Raw genomic sequence first — 22,909 nt, forward strand, 5'->3', positions numbered from 1 at the left:
CCTCAAAGCCGAGGCTGGGAACGGGGAGCCCAGGTGCTGCTCCTGCACACCTCATCTCAGCTACAAGCATCCACCTTGAGATTCAACAGTCCCATTCCCAACCTTCCAGACCTGCTAGGAATCTTGGGATCTGCTTTCAACCCTCAAAAAGGGTTGGAGGGTTGGGGTCTACTCCAACCCTCAGAACCAAGAGATGGATTTTAAGATTTTTGCCTGACGATTCCCTGCCCTGCTTCCACTCGCATCCATTCTGCTTCCGTAGAAATTCTTCAGTCTCTTCCTCCTTCCCGCCCTCCAAGTTCATTTCAGTAGAGACTTCTTGGAAGACATAGTTCTAGGTGGAGTACAGCACCTTCACCATTCCTCAGCACTAACCACGCCAGGCCATTCTCCCTAAAGCACCGAGATTCCTGCAGACCACCACCACTCCGCTGGCAAAAGGGCTGGGCTTTCAGTATTTATTTCTCATATTTAATCAGTGCTCAATATTTCAATAGGATGGCATGCAGTTCAAGCATTCTTTTAAGAAGAGGGCTGTGTGATTTCACGTGGCAGTACCCGAAGTGCTATAATAGGCTAAGAGCATCCACCTAACTCTACGGTACCTAATGCTCATCTCTGACATAACTACTGTATTGCAACTGGACAGTGAGAGGAGACTCTAGAGACATCTACAGAGATGTTGCTTCGGAAACTCACACAGGTATGCAGGCTCTGTGTATGCACAAACACCGTGTCACACTGCACCCCATAATACCTGAACCCAAGGAAAACCTTTTCTGCAGTGGTTCTGTCCGGGTTTTTAAGTCATGGTGAAATTCATGTGCCTTGAGCTGCTAAAGCTCTTCCCTTCTGGGCAGCGGAGTATGCGCTCCCCCAAAATCCGTCCTCTTTTGGCAAAAAGGAAGAAGGCCTCAAGCTGCAGGAATTAACATCTCTCTTCCGTACACGGTTTGGCTGCCTCCAGGGTTGGCCAGTTTCCAGTCACGATCCCACTGTATTGCATAAATACCTATAGGTTGGAGACGGCAGTGAGTGGAAGCTCCCCATACATCAAAGTCATACCGGCACTGACCTCAAGGCTTCCATGAAACAGAGCCACAAGGTTCAAAATCCTCCTGGGAGCACTCACGGCTGTGCCGCAGATCCTGCCTTGGACATACACGATGAACAGACCAAAAAACAAGGTAAGAACATGGACTGAGTGTGTTTAGCAGGCATGAAGAAGCACTAGAAGCTCATCTTCTGCATTAGGAGAGTTTGTACCATCAGCGAGGCGGCCAACCGGACCGCAGCGTTACCATGCGCTTGCCACCCCTGGAAGCCTAGCTGGTTTGGGTTTTGCTGCCAGGGCTCTTTCCCAGGCCCATAAGGATACTCAGAATCGGAATGGTAGCTCTGTGAACAATCAGACTACAGAGGTGAAGCAAAATCTGACCAAAAATTCAGACTGGAGAAGACAACAGTGAAACGTAAGAGACTTTAAAAACTATCACCTGCATGAGATATACATTAAAAAAAACAAACCACCAACCCCACAACCAAACAAAAAACCCACAACACTGCAAGGACAAGCAACTTCCTTCTCTGGAAGAGGGGGTTCTTCCATGTTCCACGCCAGGGATCTCAGTGTGTCGACCTTCTAGGCAAGACAATCACAGAACAAGTAGTATGCGCAAATCCTTCCGAAGGACAACGCGCTTCCTAGCACGACTGTCCCTGCAAGATCCTTACGCTTGGCCTCAACTACCAACGTGTCCCTGTGCCTTTGGGCCAGAATGGGCAGGCAGGCAACGGAAAGATGCTATAGCACCAGTTACAAAGTTCAATGCAGTTTTCAATGCATTAAGCCAAAGGATTGTCACCAAACTTGCCTTCCAGGCAAGTTTTGCGAAGAGGGTAAAGCTACACTCCAGCTGCTTCTGTCCTCACGATGCCTTCTGCGCTCACTCCTTGCCTGAACTGTAGATCTTCTGAACTGTGGCACGTGTGAGCTCCAAATCCTCCGGGTACCGAATTTCTAGCTCGGTATTTGCTAGGTAGTGAATGCCAGTAAACTCTGAAAAATAGCGGCCAATGTCAGGGTGAGGGATCTCCCGAGGCTCAGAGTTATATTCCAGATTCTCTGTTAGGAAAGGAAAGAAGCAAGTTATCACCACATGAAACGACCTGCCACAAGGCAATAAATCCTGCGCCTCCCTCGAGTCTTGTTAGTGTCTCTAGAAACACCACCTCCTGAGGCTTTTTAAAGAAAAAACACCCCTACTTCAGGAAAATACACACTGAGTATGCCAGTACGATTGCTCACGGAGTCTCATCTCCTAAGTGATGCTGACCCCGTTTCTTAGTGGCAAGAAAACTACTTTATGCCCGAGACCATGCTGTCTGACATGAGGTCAGAGTAGCAGGATGCTGACCCGCTCCCATGCTGCTGGTCACAGGTCTCGGTCGTAAGTGCAGGGAGAAGCTGCGGTGCTGAGCTCTGATCCCTCAAGTCCCATGGGAGATCAGTTTCTAGGAGAGATCCTGCTCAAACACTCCCGAGGTGAGGCCGACTGCACAAGGTTGTCCTGGCAGAGGAGTCCAGCGCTTTCTTGTTCGAAGTCATCAGCCTGTGTTTCAACCATGGTCAAGTCACCAGCCTGGTTTTTCAAGCACGTCTCACACTGCAAAAGTAACTTTTCTAAATCCAAACTTCCCAAAGTTAAGAGAAAGTCCCTAAGAAGAGCATGTTGATTCTTTTCCAGGGCACCTCCTTTCCTCCTTTGTACTAAAAGATAACCTGATTAAGCACAACAGTCAAACAACACAGAAGCACTGGCATTAAAATGCAAAGGCAACCCAGGCTGAGGGCCCCTGTGCTCCCGCAGTATTTGTATAAAGCAGCGTGACTGGGAAGCAGCCCAGCAGTAAATCCCATGTGCAGGTGCCCTGCAGCAGGCCCCAAATGATGTCATTTTTTCCAGCACAGTGCCAGATGTACAGGTAGAAACAAAAGCTGCCTAAATCCTGAAGTCTGACTTATCTACAAGGCAAGGCAGGAACAAGATGGGATGCAGAGAGCATCATTCGGGAATAATTCATCTGTCTCTGAAACCATCCCGTTCACTAGAGTGCACAAAAGTCGTATTAATCCACACAGGCTCTCTGAAGCTACTGTATGTCAGGGTGTGCAGCCAAAACCACAAGAGCTTTCTACACCTCAGCAGGCTGGTGCAGTCCTACAGCCTTGCAAAGTACCTTTCTCGTATACTGCACCACTGCGGAAAACAATTTACACTCCAATATGCTCTGCAGAAGCATGGCTGAGCAGTGAGCTGTGTACGAAGGGAAAAAACACAGTGACGAAACAGAAGCTGGCAGCGGGGAAGAGACTGAGACAAGCGAGTTGGGCACTAGGTGGGGAGCCTGAGAAACGTGCCGACTGGCAGTTTTGAGACACAGATGTCTAACCTGTGCTGCTACAAAACAAACAAAGGAAAGACAAGAGCAGACAGGTAGATAGATACCAAACTCACTGTACGAAGCAGGTGTTTTGCAGTTAGCTACAGCTCAACCCATGAATTTACAGGAAGGACTCAAACTGAGGTACAATCAGTGTGGTGTTTTTTTCTGAGCTGGTTAGATAAAACTCTGCATGCAGATTTGTCTAAGATTCTTTCAGTAAAAAACTATCATTTTCTCCCCAGTCTGGTCAGTAAGTTATGAAACAATCCCTTCCCAAATGATGTGAAGATGTATTTGAGAGGGGATGCTCGGGCAGCAAGATTTCAGCAGCAAGGACCAACCCCTCTATTTTCCCTAGCAATATCAAAACACTTGGACGCCGCAGAGATGACAGCGTCAACCTACAGCTTGGCTAAAATACCCTGCACTCTGGAACCAGCCAGCATTATACTTGTTTATAAACAATTAGACAAAAGATGTAAAAGATGACTCAGCCCCAGAAGCACTGTGGACAATTATCTGATTAATTTTCACTGAGATGCATATTTTGATATCAACCCACGGCACACAAGAATTTCTGGTTTTTAAGACTCTCGGAGAGGCCAAGTACTGCCTAACATGAGCCATGAAGCTGAGCTGCAATATCCCTGGTCCCAACTTCATCTTTTTGGACTACTGAATATAAAGTAACTCTCAGAGCAGTGAGAAACACCTGCACTTTAAAACTACAAAGGTAGGAGCTCCCAGTCCGGTAAAACCACCTCTTGCTCTCATCTACAGGAGCAGAACGTGCTTGGGAGCACCCCCTGGCGAAAGAGCTGAACTGCGTTTTGTTCAGCATTTCCCCTCCAGCAGCTTCCACACCTTGTCGTAGCAAACAGCCAGGCTGTGCAACCAGCTCCCCGCCAGCTGGACAGGATGCCTCTGTACCACAGGGAGAACAACAAACACGAGGCAAAGAAATGTTCTGTTCACACAGTACAAAGTTATAGATATATACATATAGGGTTTTTTTTTTTCCCCTTTTGAGGCTCAGTTCAACATTTCTTGTATCCTAACCTCATAATCTGACCATCAGACAAGAATTTCCTTTCTTACGGTATGTTGCATAAAGAATGGGTGATAGAGACTTCACAAATGCAAAGAGGTTTAGCAGAGACATTCACTTTTGTCCCATTCATATCAGATGTGGCATTAGCATGTTCTCTGGGATCCTGGCACATACCGTCTCTTGATAAAAGCTGCTCAGAGCCATGCCCTGACAAGCAAAGTTTGCGTTCTCTCTCACTAGAATCTATTTTGAGGTCCTGCCCAAAGCACAGCTACAATTTCAAAGAGTGAGAGTGTGACAGAACTTCAGACTTCAGCAAAAGCTGAATTACCTCTTTTAAAAGCAGCCATCATGGTCTACACCATAAACCCAATCATGTCCAAAACACATTTCTAAGGCAAAAGGAGATTATACCAGAGTGGTCCTTAACATTCATTCCTAGCAGTACTCATTTCACGGTGAGCAAACAACACAGGCCACGAATTCAAGATCCCTTTCCTTCCTACCTCAACCTTAACTAACAGTTTATGTTTCATAATTAAGACAGTTAATCACTTAAGCATCTCTTTCTCCTAAGGTACTTCTAAACAGATAGTAAACAGAGGAGAGTCCTGCTCACCTTGAGCAGCATATCTGCAAGAGCCATCTTCTACTAGCACATTATAGAAAGGCTGGTGGGGCCCATGTGGAAGGCTGTGGACGTTCATATTCCGGATCCATTCATGCCCCATCATGCAGGCGGGATCCCAGCCATAAATCACGCAGTTATAGCCATATCTAATTAAAAAAAAAAAAATGCACACCAAAGACTGTGAAAACTCCAGAGCCCAGCTCTTTTTCCTCAAGATTAATACAGCGCAAACAGGACAGGAACCTCCTGTGAGCTGGCACAAGGAGGAGAGGGCAAAAAAAAAAAATCAATTCAAAAAAGATTGTGTGCATATGTGTGTGTACTTTGAGGTGGGGGGAAATGACTAGGAGTACCTGGATAAACAGACAGGAACAAACAGCTGAGGACAAAGGAAAACCAAATGTGAGCAAGAAATGAAAATGGGAAAGAGACTGGAAGTCAGCAACCAGGAGAACAGGAAACAAGAAACAGGGAGAGACTCAACCGTCCTACTGTGTTGTGCAATTACTTCTGTGCCCATCACACAGACGTGGCAATCCCAATACTGAACTCCCAGAAACAAAGCCATTATTATTTTCAGATTTTTTTTTTTATGCGATTAATCACAAGGTGTAACTGTCACTGCTGCACCCTTAAAATACGCTCCAGATGTCTTGATGAGTTGGAGGAGTGGCCGAAGCGAAACAGTGCTGGCCTGTCATTCTGGCAGAGCGGCACAGGCAGGAACACAAAGCCTCTGTGCAATGCAGGAAAAGGGGGTAATAACAGCACAAGGAGAGATTCATAGGCTGTCTTGGGAATCTTACAATCTTTTTTGAAGTTGATTCTGTTCCACAGTCCCTCATTAACCGGTTACTGATGTTTCTTCAAGAGCTCTGGGCTGTGCAAATTTTAGCTGTGTGATATATGATGACTTGGACAAGTCACCTCACAAACTTCTCTCTGCAAGCAAGCAGCAGTGAAGACACTCGCTCTCTCAAAGGACAGACAGAGCCGCCCCCATTTTTCTACAAGGTACATGGCATAGACGTACGTGCCTGGCATTTTCCATTCCAGATACCTCCTTGGCAGATAAACCCACGTCTCATTACTTTCAGAACAAACACTTCTGCACCTGTCGTTACAGTACAGCCTGCTAATGCAGGGAAGGTTTTGAAGAGCTCACCTCTTGTGTTTCATAATCAGCCCGATGGAAAAGCAGACCTCTTTGTGCTTCTCATCTGAACGGTGCTTCACCTCCGGTCCCACCTCCTCCTTCCGGCGCTCAATGTGCTCTAGGGTATGTTGAACTAAGTACCCGACAGCCCCATGCTGGGATGGGTCCAAAGCCTGAATGTGCTGCAAGATGTCCAGAACCTTCAGCGACCAAAACAAAGAGAATCAGAACAAGTCTCTACAGCAGTCCAACGCTTACAGATATATACAGTCACAGTTCGCAAGTCAGCTGGGTCTAATTGCCCAGGCCTAGAGGTCTGCCACACGAGTTTTCCACACAGACTGAGAACCTTTGCTCTAGCTACACACTCCCAAGGAGTTCTTCCCACTTGCTTAGCCTGCAGTAATCGCAAACAGTCCTCCCCTTTTCTATTTGCAAAGCTCCCTGCTTCCAAGGAAGGGCACTGTCAAGCACACTCCTTAAAACTAAGTCATACAAGCTAATCGCGTCACATTTTGTGACCGCAAGGCATTGATGAGACCGTCTGAAGGTTTATGAAATGTTAAGAGAATACCGTTGCTAGTCTCCCAAACTGCTGCTGGGAAGTAATTCCAGATGACTTCTGCTGCACTAGAGAACAAACAGTTTAAACGAGATCCTCAGCCTGCCTGTGGGAGCCTGGCAGAGGAAAAATAGGGCAGCACAGAATGAAACGCAAATAACCTGTATGATGCTATACCACGTAATAGCGAACGAGAGACAGAGAACCTGCTTGTCTCAGGATGACTAAAGAACACTAACTTCAAAAGCGCTCTCAAAGCGGCAAAGCCTGTAGATCCAGAACACCAGCCTACCAACACTCTCTGGCACACTATCAGAGCATCTGCCGCTAAGTTAGTTAGAGGCAGGAAATCCAAGTTTTACCCTTTTCTTTTTTCTTCCCCTTGCTCTTACCAAAACTGTTGTCTAAACAGGCTGGGAAAAGACAGATACACCCATCACAACATCAAATACCTCAGGTGCTGCCACAGTTTCAAAATCTGACACACTTTAGCACCTGGTGAAAGGATTGTCTCCTCGATCATATGCTGGAAGTTTTGGTCACTCTAAGTTCAGAGCAGCAGCAGAAGAGGAACAGAAATCTCGGGCTATTGAGAGTATGAACATCAGCCAAGAGATGAAGAAAAGAAATTTCAGAAAAAGAACAGGTGAGTAATTAAATATGAGAAGAAGAAACACAGCTCGGGCTTCTTGACCACCTTAATTCTCTGGCTGGCATCTTAAGAAGGATGTGAAAATCCTGAAAAATCCTACAGAAACGGGAAGGCCTAGCACAGTGACCATAGCTGCCAGAGATTCTCGGCAATTTCATTTACTGTTATTTGCAAACATTTAGGGCAACATTCTGTGTAGCTCTGCTTGACTTTTAAGTTTTTGTACCACTTTCCATAAATCTGCCAGGTTTCCATTAAATCTGCGATCTTCTGTTCTGTCAGACATAGAGCGTTCTCTCTGGCTAGCCACAAAACGACCCAACAGACTGGAACCACTGGATGCCTATGAGGATGCAATACTGAAAACACCTAAATTTGCACATTACCATTTGCATCTGGCAACGCGGTGCAGAGAAACTACATGTAAAACTCATCCATGGGGTAGTATGATTTGTTCTGAGGGGCAGCAAAACACAAGTATGTAAAGCCTTGGTGCTTTACAAACACATCGCTGAGTGCCAGAAAGGGGAAAGAAGATCTTTCGGTGTTTCATTTTGCTGTCCCCTATTTACGTACGGTTGCCATTTTAGCTCTGCGAGTGTCCCCCCCCCGCCAATTTTTTAGTTTGTGCTGTTTTCTTTTCCGTGGCGACCCTAAAACTTGCTGCCCTAAGAAAGGAATGATAAGCTTAGCAAAGGTTGTTCTTCAAAAGACAGCTTCTCCAGCAGTCCTATGCTTCAGTTAACTTGGTGGAAAGAGCTTTGTTTTCTGCTCAGCTGCCCAGCCAATACTTCTGCCCCCTCACCCAAACCTCACATTTGTAAACAGCACAGGCATTGCCCAAGAGCGTGAGCTTCACTGTAGTAGTACAGGAAATTTTGAAAAGGGAACACCTCTTTGCTGTAGTGACACATTAAAGAAATCAGACTTTGAGTTACTTGCTTCTTCCCTGTGCCTTCCCCGACTCAGTGAAAGGCACAGACGATCCAGACGACTTGTAAGTCTCGGTACCTTCTTTCCCACGTTCACAAGATAGCAAGACTCGAGTTGCTATGCTAAAGGCGATATTAAAGAAGAATCCCAAGAACAGGAATACTAAGTTGCTTTTTCACAAGAGCCACTGACTGTGTGGCTAAGGTTTCAGAGAAAGGCTTTGGTTGTATTCATAAAAGATAGCTTCCTAAGGTTTTCTGACTCTGTTTACACAAGTCCAGTAAGAGTTCTACCACCACTACCACAATCTAGGCATAAACCAAACAGGATGCTCTTCTAACTTACACCTGGAAGTCCACAGTACGGGTTGCAAGACAAGCTGTTAGACTTGGGCAGTAAATCATGAATTACGACTCAGACTTGAGGCTGCTCACAAGTTTCCCCTAGGGCCAGCAAGCACGAATCATTCTCTTTTCTCTGCTTCTCCAAAATGTGATAACTCATTCAATTGCATTTATAACAGAAACAACTTGTGGCAGACTGTAATGCAAGCTGACGTAGTCTAAAAAATCAACAGACTAGTGTTAATAGCACTTAGCCTACCAGAAAACATACGACCGAGTGGCGAGGTACCTTTTCTGGCCAGATTCCCAGGTGGAAGTATAACCTAGCCTGGAGCATTAGATGCTGCACATTGTCCGGATACATGGCCAGGTACAGATCCAACGAGTCTCTCAAGAGCTGGTAAGACTGATCAGTGCTTTCTCTGCCAGCAAAAAAGAAACTCAATTGTAAGGCTAGCTCTTCAACCCCTATCCCCAGTACTCCGATCTACAGGGGTAGTCACCAAAAATGATGCTACAGGTACAGGCATCAGTAAGAGCGACTCTGGCACTGACTGTCACTCATCACATCCAACAGCCTACTCAGAAGGAAAAACGCTACACAACTGATGACTGGACTCTACCCTCCCACTTTGCTGGTATTCTGCTTGGTCAATATAACATAATCCTACACAGTGAATTCACTCTCCAAGCCGTTTCCCTTTTGAAATCCGTTTTTCTTTCCCTAGCTTAATCACACCTAAAGCAATCCTTTCACTCTCTGATTTCTCTCTATGGCTACCTGGGAAAGTGATTAGCAAGGGTATTTGAAAAGAAAACCAGATTTTTTTTACAAGCCAACAGTACCTTTGAACAAATGGGCTGTGCTTACCAGATTATAACGAAGGTCTCTGTTCTTAAGGGAATGGTGGAACAGTCCCTATCAGCTTTTCACGAAGAAAAGAGTGATCTGTCCATTTTCTAGAGGGGAACTAGTTTTACTAAATATTTTTGTTTCCACACAACACTGCTGCAGGTGATTAAAAACAAGTAGACAATGCAATGCGACATACAGAATTTTCAAGATCCCCTGGAGCAACTGACACTTTTTAAAGCACTCACTCAAATACCGTGAAGAAGCAGTATCAGATACACAGACAGTATACTCTGGGCCCTTTTCGCTCCCCCTACAGGCCTTACAGGCCAGACAATCCTCAACTCACCGCTTGCCAAGGTTTAAGAGATTTCCCACCATACGCTGCAAGACCTCTTTTGAAGTCACCACTCCATAGAACTCCTCTGTCACGTGGTGGCCGATAAGGTACTCGCACTCCTTCACCGTCAGCTGCTTCCCCTTGCCAAAGGCGTCAATGTAGGTGTAGTCAAAAATATCTGTGCTTCTAATGAAACAACAAGGAAACTGAATTGTGATGATGGGTCTCGTGGTAAAGCAAGGCTATCTATTTCTGTTCTTCCCTCAGCACCTTCAAGCTTGTTCGTAAAACAAGCGTCATTCATACCTCAGGTCCCTCCTAAAAAGATATTATCTGGTACCTTCTCTCTCCCCCTAGCTGCTTCTTCAGATAAACACATATGGGAAAAGACGGTGAAACCAAGGGGACTTTTTGCTCCATCGTGTCAGCTCTTTCCTTCAGGTATTTTCAGATTTGCTGCATCTATTGCTAGATTATATTATAACACCGCCCTGGAAAGTGTAACAGAGCCCACGCATATAGCATCTGAAGCCTAGTGCCAAAAGGGGTATATATAGACAAAACCATTGCTCTGAATTGGACTGCTGATGTCATTCACAAAATACAGATTTCTGTAAATTGATCACGATCTGGTCAAAGACGTATCCTGCACTGACTCAGAGAATTAATTTGAGTGCACAGAACAGCAGCAATGGACTCTAGCAACTGCTCTGTATGAAAGGTTATGTGAAATCAGCACCTTCCCCCCCACCCCCCAGTTTTTCATAGTTTTCTTAAATAAGATAAACATTACCTCATGGTTACTATTATTTCACACTCAAGAAATCTGTTACCATTCATCAACAGCAGAGAGGAATTCTGGGAAAACTTCAGAGATCTGATCTTTTCACCCATATAGATAGTAATTACAGATGGAAGACAAACATTCAGGTAGAAGTCTGCAGCTGTAAATGCTTTCTGGCTTTTATTCCTGTGGACGCAACTTTGAAATTCAGCAGATCACTTACCCTTCTTTTCCTTGACACCATCGCAGCAGAAAATGGCTAGGGAAGTTGACTGGTTCAAGCTTGACTCCTAGCTGCCTGGCAATTGTTAAATAAAGCACAGACAAACTGATGGGAATTCCTGTCCTGCGGATCAAAACCTGGGGGATAAAAACATTGTAAGAACATGTGGGATATTAAGAAAAAACACAAAACCTCAAGGTTTGATTTCACAAATAAAAATACACCAATTTGACAGAATATGCAACGAAAGATGACATTGCGCTGACTTTACAGCAAGTTGTTCTTCAGAAAGAGTTATTTGGCTGACTACATCCAGACAAATAAACACCACAAATAGAATGCCTCAAGCCTCGCAGCCTCCTAGTTTTGGCCTAACATATACATACCTGGTGAATGTATGAATTCAGGGAGTTATAGTAATCCAGCTCGTTTCCTTTGTATTTTAACTGCTCATATAGGACACAATTCATAGCATCAAGCACCTGCCGCTGAAGTTCCACTTCTGGAATCACAATCTCTCCTAAAAAACACATGCAATGAAATAAATACTGAGCAAACAAGGGTTCTCAACCTTTACACAATGAACCTTAGACCAAAATTCTTCATATGGACTAAGAACACAAGAGACTCATCTCAATTCAGATAGTCAAGAGACACAGCACTGCAGCTGGACATGTCACACCACCCAGGCATGCCTGGGAAGTGGCTTTCACCGCCTGAGCGTCCCAGCTTGGCCACTCCAGATTCGCAGATACAGGCAGACCGCTCATTCTCTCTTTGAAAGACAGCAAACATTAGATAGCGCTTATACAAACCAAGGAGCAAGATATTGCCTGACCTTTGGAGATGTTAAAGCATGTACCTTTTCTATTGCTGCTGACTTTGAGACTTGCAGAGGAAAAGAGGTCGATCCCCTGTCCCACAGCTCTGCTACAGATATCAGGACTACTTAAGACTTCAGGGACGAATGGGAAAAAAAAAAGAAGAAACTCCCTAATTCCTTCCCAATTCTTTTTTTTCTTAGACAGCATCATATGGACTGACAGCCCTGGGCTTTTGAGTCCCTGTGGCTCACCAAACGGCTGTTGCCTCAATGGTTTTTTAAGCAAATGTCAGAATATGCTTGCCAGGGGATGAAGAACAACAGCTCTTTAAGCTGCAATAATTCAACAGCTGTTTCACCTTGTCTGCCTGTACCTAGACTTGCAGAAATGCTCTGCAGTAACACATATGTTTCTGTACAGTACCTGCCTTGGAAGCCAAGCTGGGGTGCCTTGGATTTTTCGTCCGCAGGACTTTACGCACTTTATCTGTGATATCATCCACCTGCGCCTGGACGCTTTTTAAGCAGATGTCTGACAATGGGTTACAGTATTGATCAATTAAAACAGCACCTGGAAAAAACAAACTACATAAGAAACAGGGCTTCAGTTTTTTCTTTGTTTGGTTTTACCTACTGTAAATTCCAGGCATGCAGCAAGCAATTGCAGCAGAACACAAGAGCTTTCCTTTTAAAATCTGCACTCACATGTTGGATTTACCACAAAAAATGCAAAGAATAAGCTGACATGACAAATACCAGTTAAATTAACTATTCTCCTCTCCGTCATCCTGAAAGGGAAAGCAACAGACAGTACATTGAGCAGGTAGGCTGCTAGACCAAGCTTAACTAGCCAACTGGTCACAATGCACCTCCTGGCATCCTCCCAGCTTACAATGTTTTTTATTCAGAGCCTGAAACAATCTCAACTTCACTTATGCTTCAGTTCTGACTTCTTCCTGCCATATCCTCCATAGCTATCACTCTTGTTCATCGTTCCCTCTTCTGCTACATTCATCTTTCTCTTCCACGCCTGCTCTCCATCTTCATGTCAGAAAACCATCAGAACAGATTTCCATTTTATTTTCCTGCTGCCCAAGCCTCTTCTGTCAAACTTCTGCAGGAGAAAAACAGCCCTTTCTCAGAATCTTCTGCTTGTCATTTTGTCACCACTGCTCTTTCCAAAGCCTCCCTACTGTTCCGTCTTTGGAATTAACTGTATTCACCTGTAAGAATTTTGCATGGATCATACCTCTTCCAGCCTCCTACATTGCTTCGTTAGCACACCCATGACAGGCCTGTATTCAAGGACTTCAGCAGGGCACCAAGCCGTGTCTTCTTCCTCTCCCCCCGCCCAAGTGTTCCCCATGCTGACCACGTGAAACTTCACAAAAAACTACTTGTTGGTGCTCTAATAATATCTCCGTGGCAGACAAATGCATCTATTTGTGAGCCACATGATTAAGTCACATAATCAACTGTCTCGCTTGTTTCCAGCAAAAGCCACTTTCCTTTCCCCTCTTGCCCTAAAACAATCCCTTCTTCAAAGTCTATTGCCACTAACAAGAACCAGCTTCAGTGTTAGAGACTTTTTCGTATGACATTTTTGAGGTCTATACCAAGAGCGAGAGACTCTTCTACAGATACTGGTAGCTTTCGGTGCATTCAGAAGACCATCTTCTGCACAGGAAGCTTGAAGAAAAGAATAATCCACCAGATTGAGGACGTGAACTGCAGAAGAGCCTCTTCTTTCTTCATATCAGGTGCATGTGCCTTCCCACCGTGTAACTGGACTTCCATCGGCTCCCCAGCTCTAGGCTGCACCGCTTCAATGGTCCAGCAGTCAGGCAGCTCTTGAAAGAAAGCCATAGCACATGGGCTACGAGCTGCAACAACAATTCCCCCTGCCTGCAGCTCGCTCCTCACCCTTATCTGAGCAGCTCTTGGAAAAGGAGATAGCAGGAAGCTGACTTGAAATCAGGTAAGTTGGTCTGTTAGGCCATATTCAGCGCATGGGCCACAGTTAAAATGCTTCTGCAGTGTCAGATAATTAGGACGCTGAGCTACTGCTGATTTCCTGAATACACTGTTAAGATTCAAATGCAAATGTTTCAACATTTTGTCCATTGCTTTTCAGCTCATCTGTCCACGGGCAATTATTCAAGCATACAGCACTGACAGAAACTAACATAATCCTGACATTCTGATGCAACACTATGCAACTACTGCAAGATTTTAGGGATTTCAAGTACATCAAAAAACCAAACTTAATTCTGAGTCGTTTTCCGAGGGCTATTTGAAATACAAGCAAAGGCGGCTCTTTCCAAGTAAGACAAGAATGATGGAAAGCTGTGATGAGGTGCTCTACGTGGGATTTCTGCCAAAGACTTACCCTCCAAAAATGACTGCCGGTCAGCTGGGCGTTGAAGATACTCCTTCAGATTTTTTAATATATTCTGTTGCCGTAGGAAGTATAGAATTTTCTTTGCATAGTACTTCCAGGTGAGACCTTTCCTGCATATTTAAATACAAAAAGTAGTATTGCCCTAAACAAGCACTTTAAGAGTGAACATTTGATTTAACTTTTCCAGTGAATATAGGTTTACAATTTAGACTGTCGCTTTTCAAAACACATCTGACAACACCACTACCACTGAAGAGTCAACCAAAAAGGTAAATGTTAAGAAGAAATTTGTCATCAAAAAGCCACAGGATGAGACACTTGCAAAACATTGCTCCTATCATCTCTGATTTTTATCTTATCACCAATATATAATTTTGAGAAGATACAGTATCATGGGAAACAACACAGATCCTAATTAAACTAGCTCAGGAACATCCAATTAAAATCCTCTATTTTTTGTCATAAAACGTTACCTTCTGTCTGACTGGATCCCTCCAGAATCAATCTTAAAGCATCCTCTCACCATTAAAAATAAACTGATGCGGGACATGAATGTAGGTCCAATAGCATCCAGAAGACAAAAAAAAAAAAAAAAAAAAGAGATCCCTAGAGGAAAAACACCTCTGTTGCTCTGAAAAGGCAGGAACAGATCAACTGCTGGTCTGTAGATCACACAATCCAAAACCTTACACTTTTTATAGTAAAGCCCCTTCATTTTCTAAATTAACAAGCGAAGGCGAGGCACCCAAGAGGCAGCAATAGAGAGCTGGTTGCTATCCAGACAAGGTTTGAAGAGGTCACCTGAAATACAACACACCAACTCAGAGCCATCCAAATCACACGCATCTAAGCAAGCCCTGGCCTTTAGCAATGGGTTACCCTGTGCCTCACTGAGCACTTTTACACAAAAGTTAGGAATGGCACAAAGCCCTGCGCGCCCCCCGCCCACCCCCCCCCAAAAAAAAAAAAAAAACCCCAAAAGGAGAATTCTACTGATTCCCAGACTCTGCCCTCACCATGTGTTTAAAAGAAGTCCAGTTTCCTTCTTCAAAAAAAACCCCTCTTTCCCTGCTTATGTTTCCACTCCTCCAGATTGCAGGTGAAATCAGCCTTCTCCATCCCACTGGACAGAAGAACAATCAAACCTCATAACACTTTATCCTCTTCCAATAAACTGGGATGCTCAATAGGGACAACTGCTTTATTGGGATATCTTCCAGGGAAATGATTTAGCCTAATGCTCCTGAATGGCAATGACTACAGCTTAATCAGGGTGTAATTAGCATCAATTCTGCTTTATGGGGAGGCATTTGGCCAGTGCAAAGGCTCAAAAGCTTTTTAACCAGTTGTCAAATGAGAGATGTTTAGTCCCAGTTCAAATAGGGAAGGTAATAAAATGGATGTGAAAAAGCAAAAATGAGATGATTGCCATTCCAGTTATGTTTTTTCAAGCTCTACTAACAGTCCCTTTAATCAAGGCTATTAGACCCCATTAAGAGCAATCTATCCCTGCTTTGTACCACAGCAAAATCAGCATGGCTTATATGCTACCAGCAGAAAAAGCGTCAAGTAAAGCAGTGACTTATTCATCCTGCCCAGCATTAACCATGGTGATGAGAATACCCAGGCACATGCAAAACAGAAGTTTTATTTACCCGCCTGGCATTTCACCTGTCTGAATAATTTACAGAACTGCAAGTTTTGCAGTGGCTGGATTAAACTCAGTTCTTTATTTGGGGACAAAAATTGTACCAACCTACTACAGCTAAGAAAAGCACCAAGAGGTGGGGGTGGGGGGGAGAAAGCTGTAGTTTCATGATACAGGGATTCATGGTGGCAATCCTCACTGAGTATTCCTGCTTCCCTCCAGTGCTGTGGCCTCATCCTGCAAATCAGTTCAGCAAACTGATCCAGGTTTCAATTTAAAAGGGAACATGAGGATGGGAACTCGTTAAGCCAAAACTACTGCAGAGCAGAGGGTACACGGAACACATCCCAAGAGATGTTGTGAACTGGCAAGGAAATAAGCAACAAACAGCAACACAAAGCCAGGGGACTTCCTTCTTATAGAATAGTTTACATGATTTCTTTTGGGAATATTAAATTTTTTCTGAAATTAAACACACAGCAACACCTCCCGGCCTTGGTAAGCCTGAGGATGTTGTTTTATGAGAGTGACAAAAGGACGGAAGCTGAGGTCAGGCATTCACCACAGAACCATTCTCCTTTACCCAGTGAAAGGGGAAAAATCCCTTCTGTTTCTAACCCCCCTCTTTCTTACCTTCCTTCCATGTTAAGGATACACATCAGCTCATCCTCAAAAAAATGACTCGGGCACCCGAGAGTCTCAATGTCACTGAATCCATCGCAGGGGACCTGTCAAACCAGACAATGAATTATGGAGAGCACAGCGGATTCTTCCCAAAAGAACAGAATTTCATAAAAAGTCTCAAAAGCAATTCTGTTCTATTTTTTAAAAAATTACGTAAGATCTTAAAAACGTCCAGCTCACCAAGTACTCATGGTCTCTACTCCATGGATTTATCACAAGGACCCACTGAGAGCCCCAGTAGCCCCCTACGGCAATTTGAGCTAACTACTACAGCACTGGGGGCTCCTACGGTGGGTGTACAGATGAGCACAAACATACCAGATCTTATGCGGGCTGGGCCCAAGCTAAAAGTAATTTTTAAGGTGGAATTAACTTTTGCCTGTGGTTGACTGAACCTCTACAAATCCTCCCTAGTGTAGCAGATTGCAGCTGGGGGAAGGAATGAAGGAGCAGGAGCCTTCATCTCAGCCTCAAACTTACACTTTACCTCACCTGATTAATTACGAGCACTAACCCAGAGTTATCAGCTTCTTGATGGAACAGATTTTTTTTAAACAATCACTTAGGTATCTATATTAAGAGTTATTTTCTTCCAAAATTCAGAATTATTTTTTTAAGCTTTGATTGAACTGTAGCAAATCTTTTTACTTTCAAGCTTTTCAGTAAAAGACACGGGCTAACAGAGTAAGGAAAAAGCGATTCCCGTTATACTGTATCTTAGCAGGCACTCCACAGGATCTAGAAGAACTGGGTTAAATGCCTCTTCCCCTCAATTCTATGGAGGGAATTCAAGTTGCAGTTCCTAGCCCAACCAGAGATGATCTTCGTTATTAGGCCTCTGGGTATTGCTGAATGGTCTCTCAGTAGGCTTTGCATACATGATTAAAACAGCGGGAATACATGAGCCTCTGCCCCCGGATAATGCCCCGACACACATTTCTCCATGGTCAAATGTCTACCTGCTGCAACTGCAATGGAATAGTTCAAAAAGAACAGCTAAGAGATATGCGACTCCAAATACCCTACTGGCCCCACAGCCTGTATCTCCAGGGTGAAAACCTAGGTGCAAACCCTTGCTTAAAATCATTAAGAGGATTTCAAGAAAGGTCTCCTATCCCTTAGGGGAATTCTCTACTGGACCACAAGATATTTGCAGAGCAGACACAGAGGGGTGGCAGTTTAATGGCTCTTGTGTGAAATTTTAACTCAGCTGAAGTTATGGGCAGCATTTACGCCTATTCCACAGAATTTCAGGTTGACCCAAACTGTACAGCCAGCGAAAACCCACAGGCATCAACTACGCAAACAGACAATGAAATTACTGTTGTTTCACATGCAAGCCAGTCTCTCCGAAAGACTACATTTTCACCTTTTTCACACTGAACGCAAAAGCATCTTGGTGTCATGGTTGGGTAAAGAAATTAAGTAATATACTTTCCAATTCAGTGAACCTATTGCGTCTTGATCCTGTTTTCAAATGACTTCTGACAACTCACAGAACATATCCTTGCACAAGGTTTGCAGTGAGATAAATTAATAGGCTGTGGTATGTGTCAACAAACTACCAGTCCTTCAGAAGTTCCCAGAGCCGGGTCTGAACACGCAGCAGTGAACAAAGAGCTTTTAAAGCTGCAGCGGCAAGCAACAGCTGAATGTGATATGCAGAGTGTGCTTTGGACTGTAAGCACCTTTGGACTTTGAATTGTTTCTCCCCTTTTGGCTGGTGATCTAGCTTTTTCACACAAAGTGAGGAAATAGGAAATTTCTGTCTGCATAATTGAAAAGACACGAAGAGAGAGGAAAGACAAAGTAATAAGAAATACTAAACAAGTAGCTAGGCTGTTGCACATACATAGAGCAGATGACTTACGTGTTCTGAAAAGAACCTTTTGGAGAATGAAGCTACAATTCTCTGGGCTTCTAGACCAGCATTGTGCCGTGCTTTGTATTCTTCAAGCCAGCTAACACCGTCTGTGTGGCTATAGTATTTCAGCAGCGATGGCCATCTACACAACAAGAAACAAGTGAACAGGTTCATTAGTATTTCAACTTCACTGAGAAGCTCCAGAACCATAAGTTGCTCCTTATTGTAACCACATGACTTGTGGAGCTGCGACACTGCCAAGACACAGTACAACTTTAAGTGTCATTGTATAAATTAATCCAATGATTGACTCAAGCATCAAAGCATAAATCCAACTGATTTCATCTGCATATTAACGGTTATTTAAAAGTAAGTTCTCCTGAAGCTTGCCAACAAGAAACCTTCAAAAAATTCATACTCCAGGTACTTCAATATCTAAATATCCTAAATACTTTTGATATTTCCTCTAGAGCTTTGCAAAATAAGCATACGTACCATATTAGTAGAAGAGAGGCAGAGTTTTATAACAGAAAAAAGAAGTTTGCCATTCTGAAGATGTATCACATGTAAGCTAACTTGTCATCGAATAGAATGAGAATTCATTGACCCATGTTCCTCCTATTACCTTGTGGGTCTAACTGAAAGGATGCACAAAACAGAGCTCCCTCTGTTGCCCTTGCTGGTGGCAACATCTACTGGAGGAAAACAGAATTCTGAAGTCAAACTGTGACAGTTAAATTCTCTTGCAGTTCATTTTTAATACAAGAAATAATTATTTTTAAAAAACGCGACACCTTTCTCGTAAAAGAAAGCCATACCTGCTTTACTGAGTCTGAAAGTCCAAAAGCTAAAATACACTCCACAGCTTAATAAGAAGCTTTTCAAGGCTCAACTGGAAAACTTCAGATAATATTTTGAGGGCTATTAGCAGCACCACCTTTTCTAATGAAAAGACACCAAGATCATTTGTGTATGAAACACGAAGAAGAATCAGCGCAGATGGAAACATTTTGGACAGCATGGGAAAAAAAGCTGAGAGAAAGGCCCCTCGTAAATTTACAGGGGCATTTATTTCCCATTTTGAAATTCTGCTAATTATTACTGGGTTTTACAAAACATCTTCCTTCAACTACAGGGATGCCTTCGGTTCTTTTCAGGTTATATGTATATATATATACATACACGCACTTTTATATATTGATGTATTTTTACTTTTAATAGTAAAGAAGGCCAAATGCTTAAATCACTACTTCTGTATAATAATTACTACCAACTGACCAAAAGGCACAGTTGTGTCCGTCCACACATGCAAGATGCTTTACTACCAGTTAATAATAAAGCCACGCTGCAACTGCAGTTACAAAATAAAGTCAAAGACTAAGCAAATAACTTCACATTATATAACAACCTCTCCCCTGATGGATCCCTAGCCATTCATCTACTGCTGAAACGCAGCCACATTGTAATAACAATTACAATCATTTATTTTAGGATGAGAAAGAGTAATTTCTCGGGTTGAAATTATATTGAAAATTTCAGGAAGATAAAGTGCAATTACTCAGGGTGGATTCCAGCCAGGATGACAAGGTCAATGTGCAAACTCCTGCCAAAAGTTCTATTATCAAAGGCAGAGGAGGGCAGCAGCTTGTGCTAATCACCTACCACATTTCAGCTGTTGGATGTGAACCATTTTTAAACTTTCAGGTTCGCTTCAGAAATTAGAGCCACTGAATTGGTGAAAGGATGTGGCCAGCCATCCCAAGCCATAGCTCAGTGAACTGGGGAAGCTGTAATTGTTTAGCAGCCTTTTTCACTGGTAGGAAGAGAATAATCCTCTTGTTCAAGCTATGCTAAATTTTAGAAGCCAACTGGCAATTAGAGAAAGCAATATTGCTACCTTTCCGGTGCCAAAACACAGACAAAAACAGGTAGCAGATGAGCGTGCCCTATTCTAGCTAGGTTGGCAAGCCCAGTGAAGGAGTGGTGTTTCTAGAACCGCTGAAACCACCGAGGCATAAGCAATATCAACAATAACACTCATACTTTATTCCCAGATAAAGCGTAACCAGTTAAAACGTTAATAACACAGCTATGTCCTCATCAGGTACCCTGCACCTGCCTTCGTGGGTAACTAAATTCACAAGCAGCAAAAGTTACTCCAAAGGATTTGGCTTTCTGTGAAAACGGCTCTCCCAAAAGCACTACAAATAAAATCCTCTCTCTGCTGTAAAACATTAGTCCTGTGACAGGACAAGTCTTGGCAGTTGTTTTAGAAGCTGCTTGCTAACACTGCCTACCTTAGTGGGATGAGGGAGGCCAGCTGACAACGCCAATACGCATGTGGCCCTGTGTCTGCACCAATGCCGGCCCCCAGGTTGGATCTGGGGCCTGCAGGTAACCCAAGTGCCTGGCTGTGGAAGAGGCTGCAAAGACACTCCCCTCCTCCGAGCAGCGTGGGGCGGGGGAGCTGCAAAACCCCCATCCTCTGAGCACGGGGTGCTTCCAAAGACACCCCCCGCTCCGAGCAGTGTGTGTGAGCTGCAAAGACCCCCCCTCCTCCAAGTGGCAGGCTCCCGTGGTCCCCTCCTGGCGGATTTCGGAGGGGAAGCAGCCTTGCGACAGTCCCTGCCACCCCTGCTTGGGAGGGCCTTCTCCTTACCCGTTATAACACAACGGAAAGCCAGCTCGTCCCACCCGTCATGGGCTCCGTATGCACCTTGCAGAGCCGGCCAGAGAAGAAAGACACAGATGGCGTTATGTGGGGTGCACTCTCCCCACCCCAGGCGCACCCCGGCCCTCCCAGGCCCAGGGGACCGAGGGCAGCGGAACACCCCCGGCAAGGCCCGGCCTGCGCTGACCGCGCCTGCCCGGCCCCGAGGAGAGGCCCGGTCACCCCTCGCCCTCCCTCGCAGCTCCCCCCGGAGCGCCGTGCCGTGACAGTCGGCGGTGCCCACCTGAGGCGAAAGCGCTCCCGCCACACCTTGCCGCGGGGCTGGCAGGCCTCACGCAGCCGGCGGCAGGTGCAGGACACCCGCCCGATGTCGGCGGCCCCCAGCACGTCGCAGCAGAGGATCAGCTCCAGCAGCTCGCCCGGCAGGTCCGTCAGGCCCATCCCGTCGGCCTCGGCCTCCGCCGGGCCCCGCGACCCCGCCGGACCCGCGCCCTCCGCCGCCGCCATCTTGGATGTTTACCTGGGCGCCCCCCCCCCCGCCTCCCCGCGGGCGGGGTTAGGGAGCGTCTCACGCTTCCGGCGCACAGGGAAGGCGGAGGAACGGCGCGGGGAGCGTCTGCCAAGTGCCGCCGCCCCGCAAAGCGCAGAGCGGAGCGGCGCCTTGCCCGTGCCGGCGCGCTAGGGAGCGTCTGCCAAGTGTGGCGGCGCGGGGCGGGGCGGGCCGCCTCGCCAGGTCAAGGGCAGCCGAGGGGCTTAGGGAGCGTCTGCAAAGTTTGTACCCCCCTCGGGGAGAGGCGTCCGCCCCGAGGGAGAGTGGGGACGTGGGGCTGGGGACACCCGGCTCCCCAAAGGCCTCCGGCCGCCCTGGCGGTCGGTAAGAGACTATGGCCGACCCCGAGGCCCCGGGAGGTTGCGGGGAGCCAGGCAGGTGCAAGTGGTTTGTGCCTGTCTGCCCTGGGCTAACAGGGCCTGGGGAGCAGAGGGGAGGCCTTGTCTGAGGTGATGCTGCCGCCATGTCTGTGGCAGCGCCTGAGGTAACACCACTTCCATGTCTGTGATAGCACCTGAGGGAATGCGGCCGCCGTGTCTCCACTAACACCTGAGGTAACGCCACCTCCGTATCTGAGGTAGCACCTGAGGTAATGCTGCTGCCATGTCTGCGGTAGCACCACTGTGAGGACAGAGGTAACACCAGCATGGTGTGTGTCGTGACACCAAGGTGTCTGCTGCTGTGTGGGGGGTGACAACATGGCAATGTCTGAAGCAACACCACTGCCATGTCCAAGTTCAGACTACTGCTGTGTCTGAGGTCCCGCTGTTGCCATCCCCCAGGTAATGCCAGCACAGTGTCTGAGGTCACACACATGCCTCAACTAACACCATCACAGTGACTGAGGTCAGGCCACTGCCATGTCTGAGGTCACACCATGGTGGCCTCTGAGGCCACACCACTCCATGTGTGAGGTCACACCAGTGCCATGTGTGAGGTCACACCATGGTGGTCTCGTGAGGCCACACCACTCCATGTCTGAGGTCACACCACTGCCATACCTGAGGTCACACCATGATGGTGCCTGAGGTCACACCACTGCTGTGTCTGAGGTCACACCAGTGCCATGTATGAGGCCACACAACTGCCATGTATGAGGTCACACCATGGCGGTCTCTGAGGTCACACCAGTGCCATGTGTGAGGTCATGCCATGATGGTGTCTGAGGTCACACAACTGCCAGGTATGAGGTCACACCATGGTGGTCTCTGAGGCCACACCACTGCCATGTCTGAGGTCACACCACTGCCATGTCTGAGGTCACACCATGGCGGTCTCTGAGGTCACACCAG

General features: G+C 45.8%; 1 protein-coding gene across 2 annotated transcripts; it reads right to left on the reverse strand.

Annotated features, from left to right (window-relative positions):
- Positions 1–1,466: 1,466 nt before the first annotated feature.
- FBXO21 (F-box protein 21) lies at positions 1,467–21,621 on the reverse strand. 2 transcript variants are annotated; one of them, XM_063350660.1, is made up of 12 exons: positions 21,351–21,620; positions 18,403–18,538; positions 16,482–16,576; positions 14,189–14,310; positions 12,224–12,370; positions 11,363–11,496; positions 10,977–11,113; positions 9,979–10,155; positions 9,066–9,198; positions 6,295–6,485; positions 5,118–5,275; positions 1,467–2,125 (listed from the first exon to the last, which is right to left on the reverse strand). In XM_063350660.1, the coding sequence occupies exons 1-12, from the start codon at positions 21,572–21,574 to the stop codon at positions 1,947–1,949; spliced, it is 1,833 nt and encodes a 610-aa protein (XP_063206730.1). In that variant the 5' UTR covers positions 21,575–21,620; the 3' UTR covers positions 1,467–1,946. The 2 variants fall into 2 exon arrangements, with proteins under 2 accessions (XP_063206730.1, XP_063206731.1); XM_063350661.1 differs by lacking the exon at positions 5,118–5,275 and having other exon boundaries at positions 1,970–2,125; positions 21,351–21,621.
- Positions 21,622–22,909: the final 1,288 nt, after the last annotated feature.

The sequence above is a fragment of the Chroicocephalus ridibundus genome, chromosome 13 (genome assembly GCF_963924245.1).
Source record: "Chroicocephalus ridibundus chromosome 13, bChrRid1.1, whole genome shotgun sequence".
Lineage (NCBI taxonomy): Eukaryota > Metazoa > Chordata > Aves > Charadriiformes > Laridae > Chroicocephalus > Chroicocephalus ridibundus.